The following is a 20,253-nucleotide window of genomic DNA, read 5'->3' as shown; positions in this document are numbered from 1 at the left end:
CGCTGACAGTAGTTCATATCGGCCCCCACCGAGCTTCCTGGTAGGTCGGACCTCGGCCAGGTTCACCTCGGCCCTCATACTTAGCATCTGTCAACACTAGTGGTGGTGATCTCGGCGGTTCGAGTTGGGCATGACTCATGAGTCATCTTGGAGCACCAATAGGGGTCCTCCACGTATCCAGGGTATTTTCTTCCCCAAACAATGGCGTTAATGTAATTACTGCGATAAGTACTTTTGTCAGTGTTCAACTTTTAACAGTATTAAATTTTTGTGCACAATAACACATTGCCACGGTGACATGCATATATTCATTCTGATGCAATTACTCTCTAATGTTGCAAAAAATTAATTGATGCATATATTGAAAATTATGAAAATTTTCACTTATGAATGGGGTTGAAAGTTGAGAAAAATAGCTTATTTAGGGTGAAACGACCTGTTCATTAAAGTACAAAGGGTGACAGGATTGTAGTTTTGGACATGAAAAAGGGTCAAAGTAGCTTCAAATCGTATAATCCAACAGACCCTGACACATAAATTGAGAAATATTCTAAAAATTTGGGTCATCGGTAATATAGCCGTATACGTGCTGAGGATTTACTATCAAGTTCAAAGACAGCGAATAAAGTTGAATATATTTCATTCGTTATTCTAGGCCCTTTAATTGGGCATTCTCCTTGAAAATCCAACAGTTTGTCCAATACACAATTAGGTACGGAGCAAGATATAGTATTTGCAAAAATTATGGAGTTAAAAGTTTTAAAAAGTTAAAGTTGGGATGTGAGGGGGGAGCGGGAGTAGGTAGAAAATTGGTATATATAGAGAGAGAGAGAGGATATGAAGTAGAAGTATGAATGATATATGGTGTTGGTGGAAGCTAAGTGGGAGTTTGAAGGTTTGAAGTTTGACGTTTGAATTAGGGCTCCGATTGGAAAACAAATGCATGGGAAGAGAACGGTATGTTCGGATGATGAATCGGAGGAAGAGAAGGCGTTGTTTCCGATGTACTCGGCTAGATCTCAACACGACATGTCGGCCATGGTGTGTGCCCTAGCTGAAGTCATCAAATCCAACCGAACCCCTTCAGATCATACAACTTCACAACCGCAACCACCACAACCGCAGCCACATGAAGATAATGATCAACAAGGCAGGCGTAGGCATAGGCATATAGGATACTTGATTTATATATATATATATGTATAATTAATTAATTAATGATTTCAGGTAGCGGCGGAAGCTGCAGCAGAAGAAGACACTATCGTGGAGTAAGGCAGAGACCGTGGGGCAAGTGGGCGGCCGAGATCCGTGATCCGAAAAAGGCAGCTAGAGTTTGGCTGGGGACTTTCGACACTGCCGAGGCTGCCGCACTTGCTTACGACCAAGCTGCCCTCAGCTTCAAAGGAACCAAAGCAAAGCTCAATTTCCCAGAGAGGCTTCAGCCTCAGCCTCACAACTTCTTCTTCAACGCTCCTCCTCCTCACCCTCACAACCTCTTCTTCAACGCTCCTCCTCCCACTTTTAATTCTTCTCATCAGGATCACGAACAGGAACAGGAACAAGATGCTGCACCCCCCAACTGATTCTACTCTCTATCCCATTGTTGTCCGCGTCTTTTCTTTTCATTTTTCAACGTCTCAACATTTCCATCGACATCCATATGTATCCAATGGGTTCAACATCAACCTAACAAGTAAATCGAATATTTCCGTAATATTACAACAAAATATCACATAATAATATTAGTATGCATCATTTTAAACTTATTTAACTAGTATAATGCTTATTTGATGAAAACTTCTTATTTTTATAGTCTTTCAAGAGATATCCATCGACATCGACATTTAAAATCTAGCTTCCATATAAGGTCATGCGAATAGAACCCACTTCGTACTTTATCTAACTTAATAATTTAACACATTCTTCTCTTGTTAAATATGGTAGCTGCATATCTCGCACTTCTACAGATATGAAAATTATGACTTCAATAATCCTAACATTATTGGAATTTTGAATTCCAGGGCATTGGCGATATTGATGGAAAAAGTAGCTACTGTAATGTCAATGTGTAGAGTAGAAGTTTAGAAGATATTTAGACCCTGTTTGGTAACGTTCTCCCTTCTTATTTTTTGTTTTTAGTTTTTTTAGAACTAGAAACAAAAAATTATTTGGTGACTATTTTATGTTTCTTGTATCTTGAAAAAAAATAATAAATAAAATATGTTTGATAATTATTTCATGCTTGTTATTTCTATTTTTAATTTTTTTAATACAACAACTTGTAGAGTTGGGATTCGAACCCATGAATTTTTGATGGAGAATATATTATCTTATCTCAATGATACAAAGAAAGCACAATTTAGTTTTATATCATTAAGCACAAGATATATATTTAACCTAAAGTTGTCTCGGGAGTCGGAAGAAGAAAAAAACTTTATAGATTCCAAAATTTGATCACTTTTGGCCCTTAATAACAAGACAGATGCTAACCGAAGTTGGCCCTTGGAAGTTGGATATGAGCAAACAACAGTATACACAAGAGTAGAGAGGAAGTGGATGGAAAAGGATAATGTGGTTTGTGGGGAGCGCTCCAACCAAAGGGTCATCCAATTCGGCTGAATCCCGCCTACCAACTCCCGCTTTCAGACGTACTTCCAGTTGCCGTGTGTGCTGGACTTAAATTAAAGTTTGTTTCACACCTTGCAATTTAAGCTCCTTTCACAGGAACAACCAAAGTCTACACTTTACCTACTTTTTTTTATCATTATAATGGAAAGAAGACTAAACTCCACGTATTTCTACAAGAATAAAACTTAACTACTCACCGTTAAGGAACAATTTTATTCTTACCACCCTTAATATTTGACCACTCATTAATTTTAAAATAAATTTTTATTTTTACATTTCTCACTCTTAGTTGTTAAATATTCAATAGTGATAAAGACGAGTTCTCCTTACTAGTGAAGAAGCCAAGTTTTATCTTTTCTGCAATGGTACATGATACTGTAGCTATAACCTTCATGAATTTGCTTTTAGTTCCAAAAAATAATAAATTATCAGATATTAGCACTCCTAACAACTGATCTTACTGCTAAATATAAATCACAAAACCAGAAGGAAGTTAGTAATTGATTCCGAGACAAATTAAAGTTGTGATAAAATTACAGGACGGAAAACATTGGGAGATTAAATGGGTTTCTTTCAAAAATAAAATAATAGAGCGGCCGACGAGTGGTACTCGGGTCTTTCGGCTCAATTGTCAACGTTTACGGCCCATGATTAGTGAACCATGACTTTCGGCACCTTTCTCCAAATGTTCAAACCAAAATCAAGACCAAGAGAATCCATCAGTTGGAACGGGAATGACCCCTCATAACAACTACATTCGCTGTGTATTGCAAGTACATTCCAACCCACCCATGATGACCGCCGCTGTGTATTACAACTTACAACTGACCCATTTACACAAGTTCCGGAAAACAAAATGATAAAACTGTGTCTGTGTTTGTCTAGCGTCTCGAATTAAAAAAGCATTGCCACCTGATATCGTCTTCAGATCAAATGACAGGAGACGCACATCTTACCCAAAATTATGCTGCTACCCAAGCCCATCAAAAAAAGCCCAATTGGCCCAACCAACACTTGCGTTCACTCCAAATCATCAACGTGGAGGGGGCTTGAGGGCGAATCGTCTCCATCACCGCCCACGCCATTCTCCTCCCCACCATCAGCCACCACCTTTGCTCGCTTTCTTGTTTCCACACCCACAGGACTACTGCACTCTTTTCCCTCCTCTTCCCCGTCTGTCCCTTCTTCACACAGCTTCTCCGACGTATCCCCTTCTTCAATCTTACTCTTCAACGACTCGATCACATCCAACAACTCTCTATTTACCTATTAATACCAACTCCCCATCTCAGAAAAAGGAACAATTTTCTGCATACTAAAACAAAAATAATCTTTCTTAGTTTATTACCTGAAGATTCTGTAGAAAATCAGATATATCTGTCGGGCAACAAGGACAAGTCATGACGTTTTTTTGAGATCTAAGAGCTCGCCCACCACTGCTTCTCTCTCTCAAGAACGTCTTGCCCACAAAAGCACCTTCCAAGCATGACTTGCAAAAGTTATGCGCACAAGGCGTAGTGATCGGCAGAGTCATCACCTCCCGGCAAATAAGGCAGCTAAACTCTGTATATACACCAATATGTAGCCAATGGAAAAATATTAAAAAGCTTAACACCAAACCGCCTTTATTTCTTAACGACTTGATTCAATATTATGAACGCAACCTTTCAGTAACTTTTCTCTAACGCTCATATTCTGCGATTGCCTAACTTTTCTCCTTGACCTCTTCCCAGAAGCTGAATCTTCGGTTTCAACTGGTTTCTTACTCGTCGGTGGAGGTTTGCTCCACTTCCACCGACTATCTTTCTCCTAAAATAAACTTGCAGATGGCTCATATCTTTACTACACAACACTTAATTTACTCGATAGCTTAGATAAAATTACGAAAATTGTCGGTAAACCAAAACAATAGTGGTAAAAACATTTTATCCTGCAAGAAGCTATAACCACACTTAAAAGAACTAAGACTAAACCAGGCAAATGTAAAATAATTGCAAATTTCAATTTCACAAGCTAGAGATTCAAATGAACAATGATACTCCAAACAAAATATACAAGTACACATAGTGAAATCATACCTTTTCAAAACAATAATAAACTTGAATTATAGATATGAATGTTCTTCATTTAGTTTAATATGCGAGGTAGAGATTCAAATTTCTAACTTTTTAGTCAAAAGCTATATGCCTAAACCAATTGACTTATGCTCAGGATGGCACACAATAATCGTTATGTATTGTGATTAAGTATCAAGCTTCAAGGAAATAATTATTTCAAAAAAAGGAAAAAAGAACTTAAGGAAATAACATATAAGATGTATAATTGTATTTTCAGAAATTGAAAGTGTCCCAGAAATTAAAGGCCTACTAGGAAGTTATGTTTACATACAAATGTCCATTTTATTTTTACAAACAAATATTAATAAAACATGTTTTCACAAAATACTTGTTTATTAAAGATATATTTTTTAACAGTTTTTAAAATTAAAAACAATAAAAAAGAAAATAATGTTAAAAGATCAATGAAAATAACATAACAATTTGTTTTTTTAAATACACCAATACCTTAAAGCAAATTACAATCATTTTTTTAAAAGATGGCAAATCCTTCTAGAGTTCAAAGAAAATGAATGCGAGGAGAAATAACCTCATTTATACCTCAAAACTGGTGTTCACAATAGGACAAGTATTTTAGACCTCATTTGATAACATTCTTGTTTCTAGTTTTCATTCCTAGTATTTTGTTTCCTATTTCTTATTTCTAATTTTTGTATAACTAAAAATAAAGAATATGTTTGTTAATTATTTTTGTTTTTTGTTCCTCGAGAAAAAAAAAAAAGTATTTATTGATAACTATTCTTTGTTCTTTTTTCATATAGCTCAAAGAAAATTTCTAAGACACAATGTAAAAACATATCAAATTTAGTGGATATAATGTAAAAATATGTAATATGCATTAAAATAGTTGAAAAAATATTTGTCAAGTGTTTATGAAGTTTGATACAATTCATGTCCCAAAGTAAAATTAAAGTTCAAAATTGGAATTTTAGTTTTGTTTTAAAAAAAACATGAATATATTTGTTGTTATTTCTTTAGTTTGGTTAATATTTCAAAAACATTTTTTTAAAAAAATGAAGAGTAACAAATAAATGATAATTAAACAAATTTAATAATATTTAAGAATAAGAAATAAAGAAACTTCAATAAATTAAACAATTGAAATCAAAATAATTGGGTGTCTATTTGTAATAGCCCAGGAAAACAGAAGATGTTAGGTAGAGAGAGAGAGAGAGAGAAGAGAGACCAAAGGTCGTGTTCATGTGGGTGGAGGATGATAGGAGACTGATATCATCAAATAGAAGTTAGAACTGGGGATGAGAAACAATGGTGGCCAGATAGAAACGGAACATAAAATTATGACATAAAACAAATGAAAAGTGAAGATGTTATGACATGACTAAATGAACTTCTAGTTCTGGCGAGTTTGAGATGCTCTTATGATAGAAGTGTTTTTAACTAAAAATGTGTTACACATTTAGAAGAAACACAAACTAAATATATTAAAATAATTTCATAATTTTGAAAAACATCTTTAAATAGTATTTAAAAAAAAAGTTAATTACTTCTGATTAGCTAAAAACACTTTTCCCCATTCCAATATCATCTAAAACCACCAACACCCTGAACTCATAGAAAGCTCATTATTTTCTTCTTATGAATTTGTTTTATTAGAAACAAAGGAACAGAAGCCAAAGATATGCTTGTTCCGTTATGAAAAGGAGATGCCTCACAAGTGGCACATAATTAGAGAATACTCACATCAAAGTCCCATGATGGACCTTCCTTTCTCTCCGTAATATCTGTCGCTTTTTTCAACTCTGGAATTGCAGGTAATGCTCTAGGTCGATCTCCATGTTCGTCGCTGCAGTTAAAAACTAGTTGAGTGTTTGTCTAATGAAGGAAAAGGCCTTGGAGCCATAAGCCGGAGACTTCAAATTACCATTTGGGAAGTTGAAACAATTAGATGATCAGAAAACACAAACCTTGTCCATGGAGCAGGATCATTGTCGCATCTAACAAATAAATACCGACATACCTTAAAGCCCTAGTTTCAAGATACACATTGAATCAATAATCTGTTCGGCAGATGGCAGGTTGGGAAAGAAAAAAATAGCTTCAATACCTGAATTCCAACTTTACGCCAACACTTCTCAATCCTATAAATCCCATCATACCGCAACCCCTTCTCTGGAGCATATGAAGAACGCTTTTCTTTGTGAGATCTGTTATCAAGAATGTTAATATATGCCGTTAATAAACTTCAGATCGCAGGTTGGAATTGAAACGTACTCAAACATACAACATAAAGAAGCCAAAAGTAACGCTAGTTTTTCCAAGGCATGTCCAATTGTAATGCAACCACAACAAAAGATACAAGAAGCTTCTTATTTGGCATAAAAAAAAAGGCGCAGTTTTGACAAGTAACAGATAACAGATAAAATAGCTAAAGTTTTCTGACTTCCCCGTACCTCTACCTAATATTGAAAAACACATTTAACAGGCTCCACCAAAACAGAAATTTTACTGCATTTCTCTAGTTTCAAAATGAAAAGTTCAACTATAATCACACAAAGCACATAAAATCAATGAGACCATTTTAAACCATGAGTTTTTCAAGTTCCATATGAGTAGAAAAGTCAAATAATTCCTCGCCCTATCTTAAATTCTGAGTCACAAACTCTCTTGCTAGTTGAAAGAGCGAACTGAAGGGCAGGCATAAAAATTATGTAGAAATTGAATAATCAAGAGACCTACGGCACAGTAAGCCAGGTTCTGGCACTGTCTTCAAAGGGAGAGATATGCTATAAGAATACAGGTTCAAAATAAGTAAATGGGCTACAAAAGAACAAAGTACATCTATTGAAATATAAAACTCAGAAAGCACAGAGATCAAGTATTAATTTGTATCCACCTACCTAACAACCCTAACAGGATAACCTTTCAAGCAACTAACTTGTAGGGCTTTGTTTGATTTTTCAAATTTCTGGTCAAAGGACTGATCCTTGCTCGTACGCTTGTTCCCACTAAGGTCTCGACCCCCACTGCAATATAATTCCAATGAAAAACCAACAAAAATAATGGTTTATCATGCATAATGACCGAATAATGTAAAAAAGAAGAAAAGTTATTAAGGTAATGAACAAATAAACTCCAAATTTACCCTGTACCAAACAGCTCAAAATCTTCAGAAGCTATAAGCAAGCAATATAATGGAAGGAAATATATAATGGAAAAGAAAGCCAGCAACAATAAGTGAATGGTACTAAACAACGAAAATGAATTGAATAGTCCATCATCAGTTTATCTAATGCAAGAACAAGCCATCTGATTACCTGGCTTGTTAAAAGTTAGCAGAACTGGGGAAAAACAAGGACAGATTTCATACCCAACAACAAAGACAGGGATGGAACAAATGAATAAAGTACGGAGACAAGAACCTTCCAGTGTAAAGGAACCATTCCCCATGATCTTCATCATCCTGGTAGCCACCAGAAAGAACCACTGATTGTGCACCATTACTTGACTGCCCCGCTATACCTGCAACATGTGGAAAGTGAGCACCCCATTGACGACATTCTAGCCTATCCTCCCAGCATTCACCAACAAGCACACCCTGGTTTCTCTCTGGGTCGTTTTCAGCAGGAATAGGACCAAAATGATCAGATGGAATTGTAACAAATATCTTTCCACTTGCAGCATTAGCCTTTCCCTTCTTCTGTGCACGGTCAGTGGTATAGGCTTTATCTGGTCTATTCTGATTGTGGACGAAATGATAAACCTTCTGAGGTCCTCCAGAAACAATTGATTTTGACATTTTAGCCATACGAATGGCCACTACAAGGGTAGAATTAATACGGGGCTGGCTAGCCATTTTGGAGGGAATCACACAACGGCACTTTGCACAAGTATTCTTTCCTTGTCCAATCCACTTCTGGAAACATTTTAAGCAGAAATTGTGGCCACATGGAGTCTGGATAACGACATGGCCATGTTCTCATTAGTATAAACTAAATTTATCAAATTGATAGACAAAGATGATCCCCTAATATTATACTTTCACGTGAACAAGATGCCTAAAGTAGTCGGCAATAATACTATAATTTCAAAGATAAAATCCAATAGGAATCAAATCAACAAGGGTTTGGCAATTAACTACTCATCAAAACATCGTATTAACAAAAGGAAAGACTTAACAAATCAATTACAAATTTTCAAGTTATTGACAGATTGACTAAACAAGATTATAGGAGATATAAACAAACATATGCACCAAAATAACCTGGGCAGATAGAAACATCATGCCTCAAAAAATTGAGTTAATAATTGTGAATAAGAAGTCTTACAAAAGATTGGTCTCATTTCTATTCCAAGGCTAAACTATACAACTGAAAAGGTTCAACTTCGAAAACTAGCACTTCAATGGTAAAAACAAATCTGGCACACCACATTCTAAGAAGTATTCGTTGAACATTAGAACTTCAATGGTAAAAACAAAAGAAATGTTCAATGATTGAACGAACTTATTTCTAACAGAATAATGCATTTCAGATAGTGAAACACAACATTCTAAGAAAAATTCCTTGAATTAGGACCCAAATCTGGCACAAGTAATATCAATTTGAGCATCATTATTAGCTTCAATTAACTTACTACTATGATTAACATAAATAATACAAGAATAAGTCTGGCTACTGATCCACTGACTGTACCTGCTTCATGAACGGAGAACTCTCCAACAAAACACTAACACAAAGCATCATCTTTAATTTCTTCCACATAAATTGGCCAACAGACTCAACAGTGAATTTGGCATTGATATTGCTGTAGATAACGTTTGTACAATAATTAACAACAAGGTTTCCCATTTACATACCCACACAATATACAGTTGCAGCCACCATTATCGCAAAAATGAATAAACAACTCCAGTCTATATGAACCTTACATGAAATATTAAAACGAAGATAACAGGTTCAAACTACAAACCTCTACAATACTATCTCAAACTTTTACAATCAATACTAGACATTCAAGTGTAAAAACCAACATTTTGTCAAAAGATGAGAATCCAATAATCTTCTCAAACAAGTTACAATAATGTTGATTGCAACTCATATTACACGACTGATGCATTATATAACCATAATCAATCTTCTTAGATTAATTCTCGTGTCACCTATAAACTAGGGTTTAATGCTACATTAATTTATCAAAACAGATTTATATATATATATATATATATATATATATATATTTGAATGATTGTGCTCATATTACAACACTATTTGTTGCATTATCAAAACCAATACCACGGCAAAAAATTAAACAGACTCCCATCCTACTACCAGGTGCTTTCTTACCTATCAATTTAATTTATACTTGGATGGTTGAGCCTCTATTTGGTCAGCATTAAGACACAATTTTTAATAAACTGAAAGTAAATGGATCAGCAAATTTAGAAAAAGTCCGTAAAATTATAGGAAGCAGATATCAAAAACATAAGATTTGCAGTACTTTCTCCATATTAACTATGATGAGCACATCCAGACAGTTATCAACAAAAAAATGCTCTGTCCAAAATTTGCATAAGCATTATCAAAACTTCCATAACGTATTAGAGAGGATATGATATATGAGTAAAACTTAAAAGAATGAATGACAGAGTATAACATATACAATTTGTCGTTTACAACTTTGAGGGACAAAATTCATTTTTTGTATCAACATTACCATAATAACCTATGATCAAAATATACATCAACGACATATTTCAATCTAATGGGCCAAGCTTATTGATGAAGGTTTGCTTGTGTGATATAACAATAACATAAATTAATACCTCTCATTTAGCTTTTGGTATTAATGATAATTCTAATAACACCCTAAAACGCATATGGACATTAATTGACAGAATTATCCGCTATCTGAGGCCAAGGCAAAAACGATAAATTGCAATTGAAGGCAAAAAAGACTCTAATTACGAGCCTTAATGGGTTAAATTGCAGAGACGAAAAGAGACAGTGTTTCGCATTAGATACCAGAAAATTACTTCGATTAATACAAAAAAGGGAAACCGCATTAAATAATCTGTTAAATCCTAAAGTCAGAAGAAATAAATGAATGCCACGATAAACAATCGCATTTTGTTTCATTTAGTTCAAGCTATTGAAGAGATGAAAATTGAAGTGAGACTGTAAAAATGAAAATTACAAATTACAGAGATAAAAGAAAGTGAATCACAAATAAAAATAGATGAGATGGAAGATGAAACATCATTCGTTGTAGCAGAGACAGCTAAAGACACGGAAAAAGATGATTGCAACCAATACAAGGACATAAAGAAAAGAGCGGGCGGTGTGGGTGATCAAAGAAGAAACAAAGATGCGACGAGGAACTTACTGTGACTGGCCTTTCTGGTAACTGCATGCAGAAGGAGCAGTTCAATCTCTCGTCAAACAATTCCAAAACGTCGTCCCCTATTAGACTTTTGCGGTTGGTGGCATCGCGATCATCCTTGTCGGAGTGAGAGTTCCCGGTGAGGAGCTCCTGGCGCTTCTTTGCCTTCTGACGATCAGTAAGGAAGGCATCGGCCTCAATGGCTCGAATCGCAGCAACCAAGTGACTAGAAGGCGCAGTGGGGGGAGGAAGCGGAACATCTCCGGGAGGGGAGGAACAGTCGGGACAGTCCCATTGAAGGGTAGATGCAAGGGTTTCAGGGGGATTTGAGAGACAGGCGACGTGCCAGGGGGTGACACAAGTTTTGCAAGTGATGGTCTCCAGGTCCGAAGGCTTGGCCTTGCAGAGCATGCAAATGCCATCTCCGTCGCAGGGCAGCTGAGAAACCTGGGCCATGAGAGTGGAGTGCAAATGGAAGGACGGGAAGGTGAAGATAGAGGGAGACCCGACGCACAGAGCCGTGTGAATAGACGATTGAAACGATTGGGATTGGATGATCGCATCGTGCCGGCTAGTCGCTGCAATAATGGATTTTATAGGAGAATGTGCAAGGGACGGCGGGCTTTTGAAACTTTTGGTTCTTGTTTTGAAATTCGGGAGCAATCACATACGGGCGAGTCTATTATATACAATTAGGACAACTCGACCTGGACCTGGACCTGGAGAGTGAGGAAGGATTACCTTTATTATTATTGTTTTTTTTTTTTTTTGACAAAGGATTACGTTTATTCACATTATTCCATTTTCTTTTTTTTTTTTTTCGCAAAGGAATTATTCCATTTTCTAGTTCAACAAATTGCTGGGTTTTATTCACATTTTGACATATTTCAAACCCTTCAAAAATTATCAGGTGTGAGTTTGATCCACACTCTTGTACTAAAAAAAATTATTAGTTTTTTTATATATATATCCTCCCGACCTTTACTATTCTTATCGGACAACTCTGATTCTAGTATATTTTGTTGTCAATAAAATACGTGGAAATTTGATTCTTATGTAGGTAGTCATCATAGATTTGAATTCATTTCTTGTAAATCATTCTTATTTATTTTGATCCCTTTTAGTAGAAGTTTTGTCATTGGGAATATATATATTTTTGTGGTAACGACAAAATTCATGTCAACTAACAAACGTGCAGCTATATGTTTTGTCGTATTATCTTTTTTGTCGTATTAAATTTGATATATCACTTACTAAATACTCGATTATAATAAATGAAACGGATAAGTATTTAATAAGAAAACAAGAATCATCATGATTTAGCATAATAATGTCTTGATAATATCGTTCATTTATTGTCTGTTTCGTGATATAATGATTTTTATTGTCCGTTTCGTAATCTAAAGATAAGAGTTTAATTTTGTTTTTATTTTTCAAGAGAGTAACAAATGTGGGGAGTATGGTGCATGTTTTATTGAAGCATAGTGCAGCGTTGGCGGAATATAAATTTGTTAACATAATATAATAATGAGAAAAAAAACATAAAAGAGTATAGTTTAGTTTCAAAATTGAAAAGCAGTGATTGGAAAATATTGGGAAAAGAGAAACAAAAGTTAGATGGCCAGTTATGGTATGGCGCTAAAAAAGACAGTTGTATGATAATATGATGATACGAAAACAGGGTGTGCGGTGTAGAGTCAGTAATCAGTTATTGCTCTTGAAAAAAGTGGAAGGTTAATTACCCTTTCTTCTCTGGCAATTGTTTTTTTGTTTGTTTTTTTTCAGTACATTTCTTGCGATTGTTCATTGATAGTGGTGTGGAAATGTTGCTGTCTCTTCGAGGTTAAATGTATGGCATTTTTTATTCTTTTAATGATGAGTGAATGCATGGTACGGAATATTGATACTCTTATCATCATAACCATGATTATAACGTCGTTGTCCGAGCAAATTTTAATTTTCTCATTATTCGTTAAACAAAATAAACAAATACAATTAAACGTTTAAAACTAAAGATTTTTTCTTTTAAGTGAACAATAAAACTAATCTATTTCAAAGAATAAGGACAAAAAAAAAAAAAGCTTAACTAAACTAACTTGCCAAATTTTGTAAATCACTCTCCCCACTATAGTTCAGGTCAACAAAGCTAGAGAGATTTGCGTTTGTGGTGCCCCTAAGACTCAATTAGAATATTGTTTGACCTACCGCGTAGGATGAGACATTATTATATTACCAACCATTTGAATTATAATATGTCAGATTAGATTTCATTTAATCCTCAATTTTCATATTGCACATTATTAATTATAGAAGCGTTTGCCAAATTGTTGAGTGATAATTGGAGTACCAGCTTTCATTTTAGTAAATTAGATAAAAATTTAATCCTCAATTTTCATATTTCACATTTTTTATTATAGAAGCGTTTGACAATTTGTTGAGTGACAATTCAAGTATTAGCTTTCATTTTTGTGGTAAAAACGAATTATATCATCCTTCTTGTTTTCTCTAACCTAGCTACACAGAGCGAGATAGGCAAGAAAAATTGCACACAATAAACAAAAACTCTAATGTTCAAATCATTCCAAGGTCTGGTCTAGAGTTGGTGTATATTTATAGGAGTTGGAGGAGAGCTCGTTCTCTAACAAACATTCCAGAGGTTGTTGCACATTTATGATTGGTTTCATATTTTAGCTCGATATCCAGCCTAAAGAGACATTACATAGAGGTGCAAGCTTATAGATCAGTATGCCTTATAAAATAAACTATCCACTGATAACTCGATATTAGAAAGCACCCAATTGATATTGGTCCACGTGGTAGGCTGATTTTACTCTCCAGGACAATACAATCAAATATAATAATATATTATAATTAGTTTGTATTTACTGGTGTTTTTTATTGTCATTTTTCATTCTCTAAATTATTTTATGTTCATATAATAATACAATTTATTAAAAAAATGACCAAGTTGTACCAATATGATATAACAAAAATTTTTGATAACCTTCTAAAAAAATAAACAAAAATGGTACGAAATAATCAAATAAAAATACAAATTCAAATATTCAAAAAGCTTTATTTTAAAACAATAATTTATCACATGGACCCATTCAAATCCGATTTAAAGGACCAGTTGAAGCCCAATTCAATTTTGACTCTTTGAGTTGGGCTTATAGGTTGGGCCAGAAGCAAGTTTTAGTGGTCGAGTCTAGGGCGGAGTTTTGACTTTACTTTTTAAACTGAGCCGACTCATTCTCCTGTTAAAGTAAAATCAAAATTCATATGTAAATCAGATTATCACATCAATAATATATCAAACACTCATTTCAATGGTATATCAAACACTCGTATCAGTAATATGTCGACGTACATATAAATATTATATCGCAAATATATATATCAATAGTATATCACACACTCATATTAGGTGTATATGAGATTATGATATCAGCAGTATATCAGACACTCATATTAGTAGTATATCAATCACGAATATCAATAATATATCATATGAAAATCAGAGGAAATCGAAACGTAAGGTTTTCTGGGCTTGGGTTTGAGTCTGCAGGATAACGTTGTCATTTAATACGTGAGCGTCTGTTTTTTTGGAAAAAAATGCTATATTTGAAAAATAAAAAACATGGTTACTATTTTGCTAATTTTTTTTTTGTCATATCAGAAGTTGGCCCAAAAATATATAAATAAAAAGTAACACCCTGTTAGACGTCAAGAAAGTTCAATAAATGATTTTAAATTCCGTGATTTGAAATTGGAGAAATGATTTTAAATTTTTTTATCATATTTGGAACCAGAATGATTTGAAATGAATTAAATTAAATTTATTTGTTTGGGTGTTTGTTTGAAAGGAAAAGAAAATAGTTTTATTTACTGATTTAGTCTTTTAATCTAAATTTATTAATTCTAGATTAAAATATAAGGAGCTGAAATAGTTAATTTACTTGGAGATTCTATGAAATTCTGCAAAACTCGACATGGATCCCATCTACAAAACAACAGAATTCATTTGATTTTGAAATACAAATGGAGCATAAAGGTTGTGGCACTCAAAATAATGAAGTTGTTTTTGTATATTTTGCTCAAGTGAACTTAATTTTCTCTCCAGACCTCATGACTATGAACTTTAAAAAATCAACAAGGGTGTATTCTTCTTTCGTTCCTCATTTTGCCTCAATTAGCTAATCTATTTTTAGTGGGGGCAACGAAACAACAATTAGAAATAAATCAGAAGCGAATAATTTCGGTACCAAATAGTTTTTTTTTTTTTTTTTGAGTACCGGTACCTAATAGTTAATGGAGAAATTACTGATTATTTTAGATGTGGATTTAATTCTTGAGAAGAAACTGAACCTACAGAAAAAAAAAAAATCGAACTAGGTCGGGCTGGCTTAATTAATAGCACCAATCAGATCGGGCTTTTCTTTCTATTCGAAAACTGAACCAACCCGATAACTTTACCCCCAGGAAGAACCAAATGAGATCTGTTAGATGATGGGTTTTGGTTGGATAGTTTTGAGGGAATTAAAAAATAATAATACGAAAAAAATTGATAATCTTTGAATAATGTGAGTGGGAAGAACTAAATCTTATCCTTCCTCTGTTATAGGAGAGAAAGGTGAGCACGGTGCACCCAAGTATTATTATTAAAGATAGGCCGGGTTGAAGAGGAGACGAGGATGGAACTAGTTGGACACACATATGTGATACTACACCACCTAATTGGATTCGGCCCACACACAAGACGATATTATATTATATATATTGTATATGTTAAATTTGATGGAGCGGATGGGGTCTACACATATTACATTATATATGAAATGAAAAGAAAACGTAGGGGACGGGGCAGGTATGATGTGTGTGTAGACGTGTTGAGAAGTTGATTAAAAAGGGAGGTGATCGGCGGAGGTTGAGGCGGTGGCGCTGTTGCGCTCGGCATGGCAGAGTTGACGGAGTTTGGTAGGCACATACCAAATGGCGAGGCGTGGATGTGCGTTGAAAATGGCATCAATGTCCCAACCTTGGGCACCCGCTATGGCCACCAGAGGCTTGTAGCATGCCTGTCGCCAAGCTCCCACATTTTCACCCCTCTCTTTGAAAACTCTCCTCAATGCATTCGACTCCTCCTCGTTCAGACAATGCAGCGCATAGCAGTGCACGTAGTGTCTCATTTTCGGCTTGTTTATATAACTTGCTCCCGCCTTCTTAGCATATCTGAACACCTGGTTCGTCACCTGCTTGTTTATATTATAACACACACACAAACACACATATTACATCATGTAATGTACATAAAGCAAGACTAACAACATGCCCCAGTGGCGGAAGTGGAACAGATTAATTAAATGTTAAAAAAAAAAAGAGTTTATCACGTCGTTGTCGTTTACCCTCCTTCCTATTGCCATCTATGACTGCCCCCCTCAGTATCATACGGTACGAAATCACAAAAGTTATTGCGCAGTCCACTCCACGTCTCCCTTCCCTGCATCACTTGTCACGCTTTCTACTACTTTTTGTTTCGGCCCTACGGACCGGACCCCCTTCAATTCAAATTCATTATTACTCCTCCAACTCAAAAGTGAACCAAACAAACTATAACCTATTCGTTTGCGATTTTTTTTTTCTTTAAAATTAATTTTAAGCAAGTGACCTCGCCTAGTTAATGTTAATCGAATTGAAAAATAAGAGAAAATACCTTGGTGGGGCATTTTTCACCTCGTTCCTTGGCAATGTTCTGCACTTGAATCAAAAATTCACGGCACTGCTCATAGAGGTGGAACAGGTAGTCGAGGCCGTTCTTCTTTCCCCGTGCAACCTCCCCTGGCTCGGTTACAATAAATGGATGCTCCCGCTGTCTCTCGTTCACTTCTATATTGTCCTGATCCTCCTCCCCAGCTCCGTCGTTTTCGTCGTGATCCTCCTCTATCACCTGCTGCTGCTTCTTCTTTCCGTTTCTCCTCCGCTGCTTCAGCTTCCTCTCCGCAACTGCAACAGCCTCCCATGATCCTCCTCCTCCGCTCCCCACCACCTCCTTCTCCTGCTGCTGCACCGGCTCTTCCGATAGACCTGTTAGTTATTTACCGAACAAATTAAGTGAATATATATGCTGTCCCTCCAATTCCTTTTACTTGAGAAATAAAATATAAAAATATGTGACCTTCCTGAGAAAGAGCGTCGAGGACGTTGGTAGTGGTATCGTTGGAGAAGAGGTGACGGCGCCTGGAGGAGTCGATCTCGTCATCTAGGCGTCTGCGCTCGGCTCTCACCGCTGCCTTGATTCCGTACCTCTCTCCCACGAGAAGGTCCCAGCGAAAAATGTGAGAGAGGCTGTTCATCATGTCCTCCAACTCTTCGTCTTTCATGTCGAGGAGGGTGCTGACGGTGAATCCAAGTTCCGCAATTTTAGCGGCGGTGTAGTACCTGATACCGTAAGCCTGGAACAGCTCCTCCAGTCCTCCCAGTCGCCCAAGGGAGTAGGGCTGTAGTGGTGGTGGGAGGCCTCGAGGATCCCATTTGAACAGAGTGCCGGAGAGGGCTTCTGGATCCATTACGATACAATATGGGATTGGGGATTGGAGAAGTCTATGTGTAGGTCGCTACAACTAGAAACCAAGCTTGCAAGCTGTCGCTCGTTTGCCGACCTTACTTCCTTTACTTGTGGCTTGTGCTCTACTGCTTGGGAGTTGGGAGTTGGGACAAGAGAAGAAAGTGGCTAAGGGAGGAAGCCGCCCACGCACAGAAACAAAACAAGAGAAAAGGGTGTGTGGGAAGGGAGCTGTTGCACCCTATAAAGGCAACCCTTCACCAAATTACGCCTAATGCCCTCGGCTGACGTTGCTTCGCCTCCAGCCACACAAACTCCAACTTCGACTTCAACTTCAACAACGTAACAATAACTATAACTAACTAGCGGATGTAAATACCTGCACAGCAGGCAGATAGTTGTTTTGTTTGTATTTTCAAAGTATCCGCTTCACTCTATCTCCATTCTCCATGGTGGGGTTGCTACTTTACTTGCTTGATTTGATACATCCTGTGCACCGCGCTAGGAAAAGAGAAGGGTCATCTTGGTAATTTGCATCAATATATGTGTTGGAATAATAATAATAATAAAAGAAACAATTGCAATAGGAGGAAGTACAGAGCAGAGGGTTCAGCGAAGTCAGTATTTTTGCCTTTAGCCAAGCAGCTGCACTTGCTCCAGTCCAGACCTCGCTGAAAAGGCTGATACTTTTGTACTTTGACACAGACTAATTTAATCCCTCCGGCTCCCCACCCACAACCACAACAGCTAGTCCCTTTCCAATTCTTTTCATTACACCTACACCTCATCCCTTCCCCATTTCTACTCCCTATTTTATCTTCAAGTTCAAACCCAGGAAACGCAGGATACAATTCTACATTTTTCTCCGGTCCAACATGGGGGGGTTTGCAATTTGCATATTCCCAAACCATTTCTCTCGTCCTAAGCATTTTGACAATGCTCAATCCTTCTTCTGTACCAAACGTTTCTACAAACGATCCTTCAAAACCAATTCTCTTGTCAGATTCCAACTTGCATGTGCATCCACTTTTATATTGTAGGGACTACGGCCACTTGGTCGCATAAACGAGTCATCTACGCCCAAGGATATATGGGCGTACCTATTTTATTTAAACCTGTCCAACAAGGCGACAAAACAATCTCGTTGCAGATGGACCTAATGTTTTTATGTGTGTTGTTTATTTCTCACGCCTCAAATATTGTACCAACCCTACAATCCTAAACTGTGAAACCAGATCAACTTAACTCCGGGCCGCTGCAACTACACAAATTTTGGTAGAGAATAATATAAGTCCTTCCAAACCTTCCCTCCCGCTTTTACAATACAGCGCATCACAGATGGTTTCCACATTTTTCTTTACAAGTATTCCAACACTTTACATTTATCTACTTGATCGGGGGAAGAAGGCAAAATATTGCGTTAAGATTCCCCCAAGAAAATCTTGATCTTTGTTTGAAGGGAGAGTCTCGCATTAATTAGAAAATATACAATTATCTTTATTATGTGACGAATTTTGAATGAAACCAAAAATAACGCAACAAATGTGATTTTTGAATGAAACCAAAAATAAGGCAACAAATGTTTATACTGAACCGCACCAGAAAATAGTGTTAGTGCATTACTAGTAATATATTATATGTATAAAAAATAAAGATAGAAGTGATAAAAAGTAAAATAACTAATAGTGTTAGACTTATAATACCTAAACATGAGGGTGGTATAAATAGTATTGTTAAATACAACGAATCGGTATGATATGATACGTTTTGAGCCTAAGCTTCGTGACTCAGTTTTCTATTTCACAAAAAAAAAAATTATATTAAGAAAGATAATTGTCCTTACCTAACATACCATACATCATCTTATTTCTTAGTCAAGCAGCATTTTATTTGTACTCCTTGCTGACAAGTGTAATAATTATGATGTTGATATGTTTTAAGTTAAATTTGAAAAAATACAAGGGAGAAGATGAAAAAGGCTAGTACCAAGATAATAAGTATTGTTCTCGTTCAAAATTTGATACATTTTATTTTATGAATCTCATGTTATTTTAAAATTATTAATAATTGTTTTATATGTTATTTTAAATGAATAATACTTGATTCTTTAAGAGAGGAGACTACCATAGAAAAATTGACCATTCATTTTATTTATAAAAAAATTTGATTTTATATATTTGTCTAGATGGCATGAAAAGAAAAAGAAATTTCAAGAGAAAGTGTGGTTGGTAAAAAAAAATTTTAAAATAAATAAATAAAAACCTGACAGCGATGATAAATAATGATGGTATAGTGTATAGGGAGGGGTCTTTTTATCTTCTTTTGAGAATGAAAGAAAGAGAAGGAAGGGACGAATGACACAGTGACACATCATGATACCTAAGCCTCATTTCTCATATGAAAATGTAATGTATATATACCCAGACCCAGACCCAGACCCAGATCCAGACCCAGCTGTACACTGAACAGTACTCTTCCTTTGAATTTGTTTTGTCCTTTTTTCTTCCCAACCAGCACCAGCACCAGCACCAGCCCCATCCCCCATCCCCCCTCACCCTCTACTCTACTTTTCTAATTTCTTTGACTTTGAGGTTATCTTTTCAACTT

At 35.9% G+C, this 20,253-nt stretch overlaps 3 protein-coding genes across 3 annotated transcripts; 1 reads left to right on the top strand and 2 right to left on the bottom strand.

The window, feature by feature from the left end:
* Window positions 1-939: 939 nt before the first annotated feature.
* Window positions 940-1,583, top strand: LOC111007360 (Integrase-type DNA-binding superfamily protein). The gene is made up of 2 exons (XM_088126082.1): window positions 940-1,156; window positions 1,228-1,583. Exons 1-2 carry the CDS (start codon window positions 940-942, stop codon window positions 1,581-1,583), a joined length of 573 nt encoding a protein of 190 aa, XP_087982208.1.
* Window positions 1,584-3,098: 1,515 nt separating this feature from the next.
* Window positions 3,099-11,668, bottom strand: LOC111006998 (E3 ubiquitin-protein ligase ORTHRUS 2). The gene is made up of 9 exons (XM_022279124.2): window positions 11,088-11,668; window positions 8,126-8,658; window positions 7,604-7,729; window positions 6,811-6,910; window positions 6,671-6,732; window positions 6,447-6,549; window positions 4,293-4,437; window positions 3,977-4,191; window positions 3,099-3,894 (listed from the first exon to the last, which is right to left on the bottom strand). Exons 1-9 carry the CDS (start codon window positions 11,538-11,540, stop codon window positions 3,649-3,651), a joined length of 1,983 nt encoding a protein of 660 aa, XP_022134816.1. The 5' UTR covers window positions 11,541-11,668; the 3' UTR covers window positions 3,099-3,648.
* A 4,076-nt stretch (window positions 11,669-15,744) lies between these two features.
* LFY (floral meristem identity control protein LEAFY) lies at window positions 15,745-18,362 on the bottom strand. The gene is made up of 3 exons (XM_022279592.2): window positions 17,260-18,362; window positions 16,798-17,168; window positions 15,745-16,336 (listed from the first exon to the last, which is right to left on the bottom strand). The coding sequence occupies exons 1-3, from the start codon at window positions 17,648-17,650 to the stop codon at window positions 15,986-15,988; spliced, it is 1,113 nt and encodes a 370-aa protein (XP_022135284.1). The 5' UTR covers window positions 17,651-18,362; the 3' UTR covers window positions 15,745-15,985.
* Window positions 18,363-20,253: the final 1,891 nt, after the last annotated feature.

Source organism: Momordica charantia (genome assembly GCF_013281855.1).
Source record: "Momordica charantia cultivar OHB3-1 chromosome 6 unlocalized genomic scaffold, Mcharantia_2.0 BLBB01000006.1, whole genome shotgun sequence".
NCBI classification, from domain to species: Eukaryota; Viridiplantae; Streptophyta; class Magnoliopsida; order Cucurbitales; family Cucurbitaceae; genus Momordica; species Momordica charantia.
Note: the sequence above shows the minus strand (reverse complement) of the source record. Positions and strands in the feature narration are given on the sequence as shown.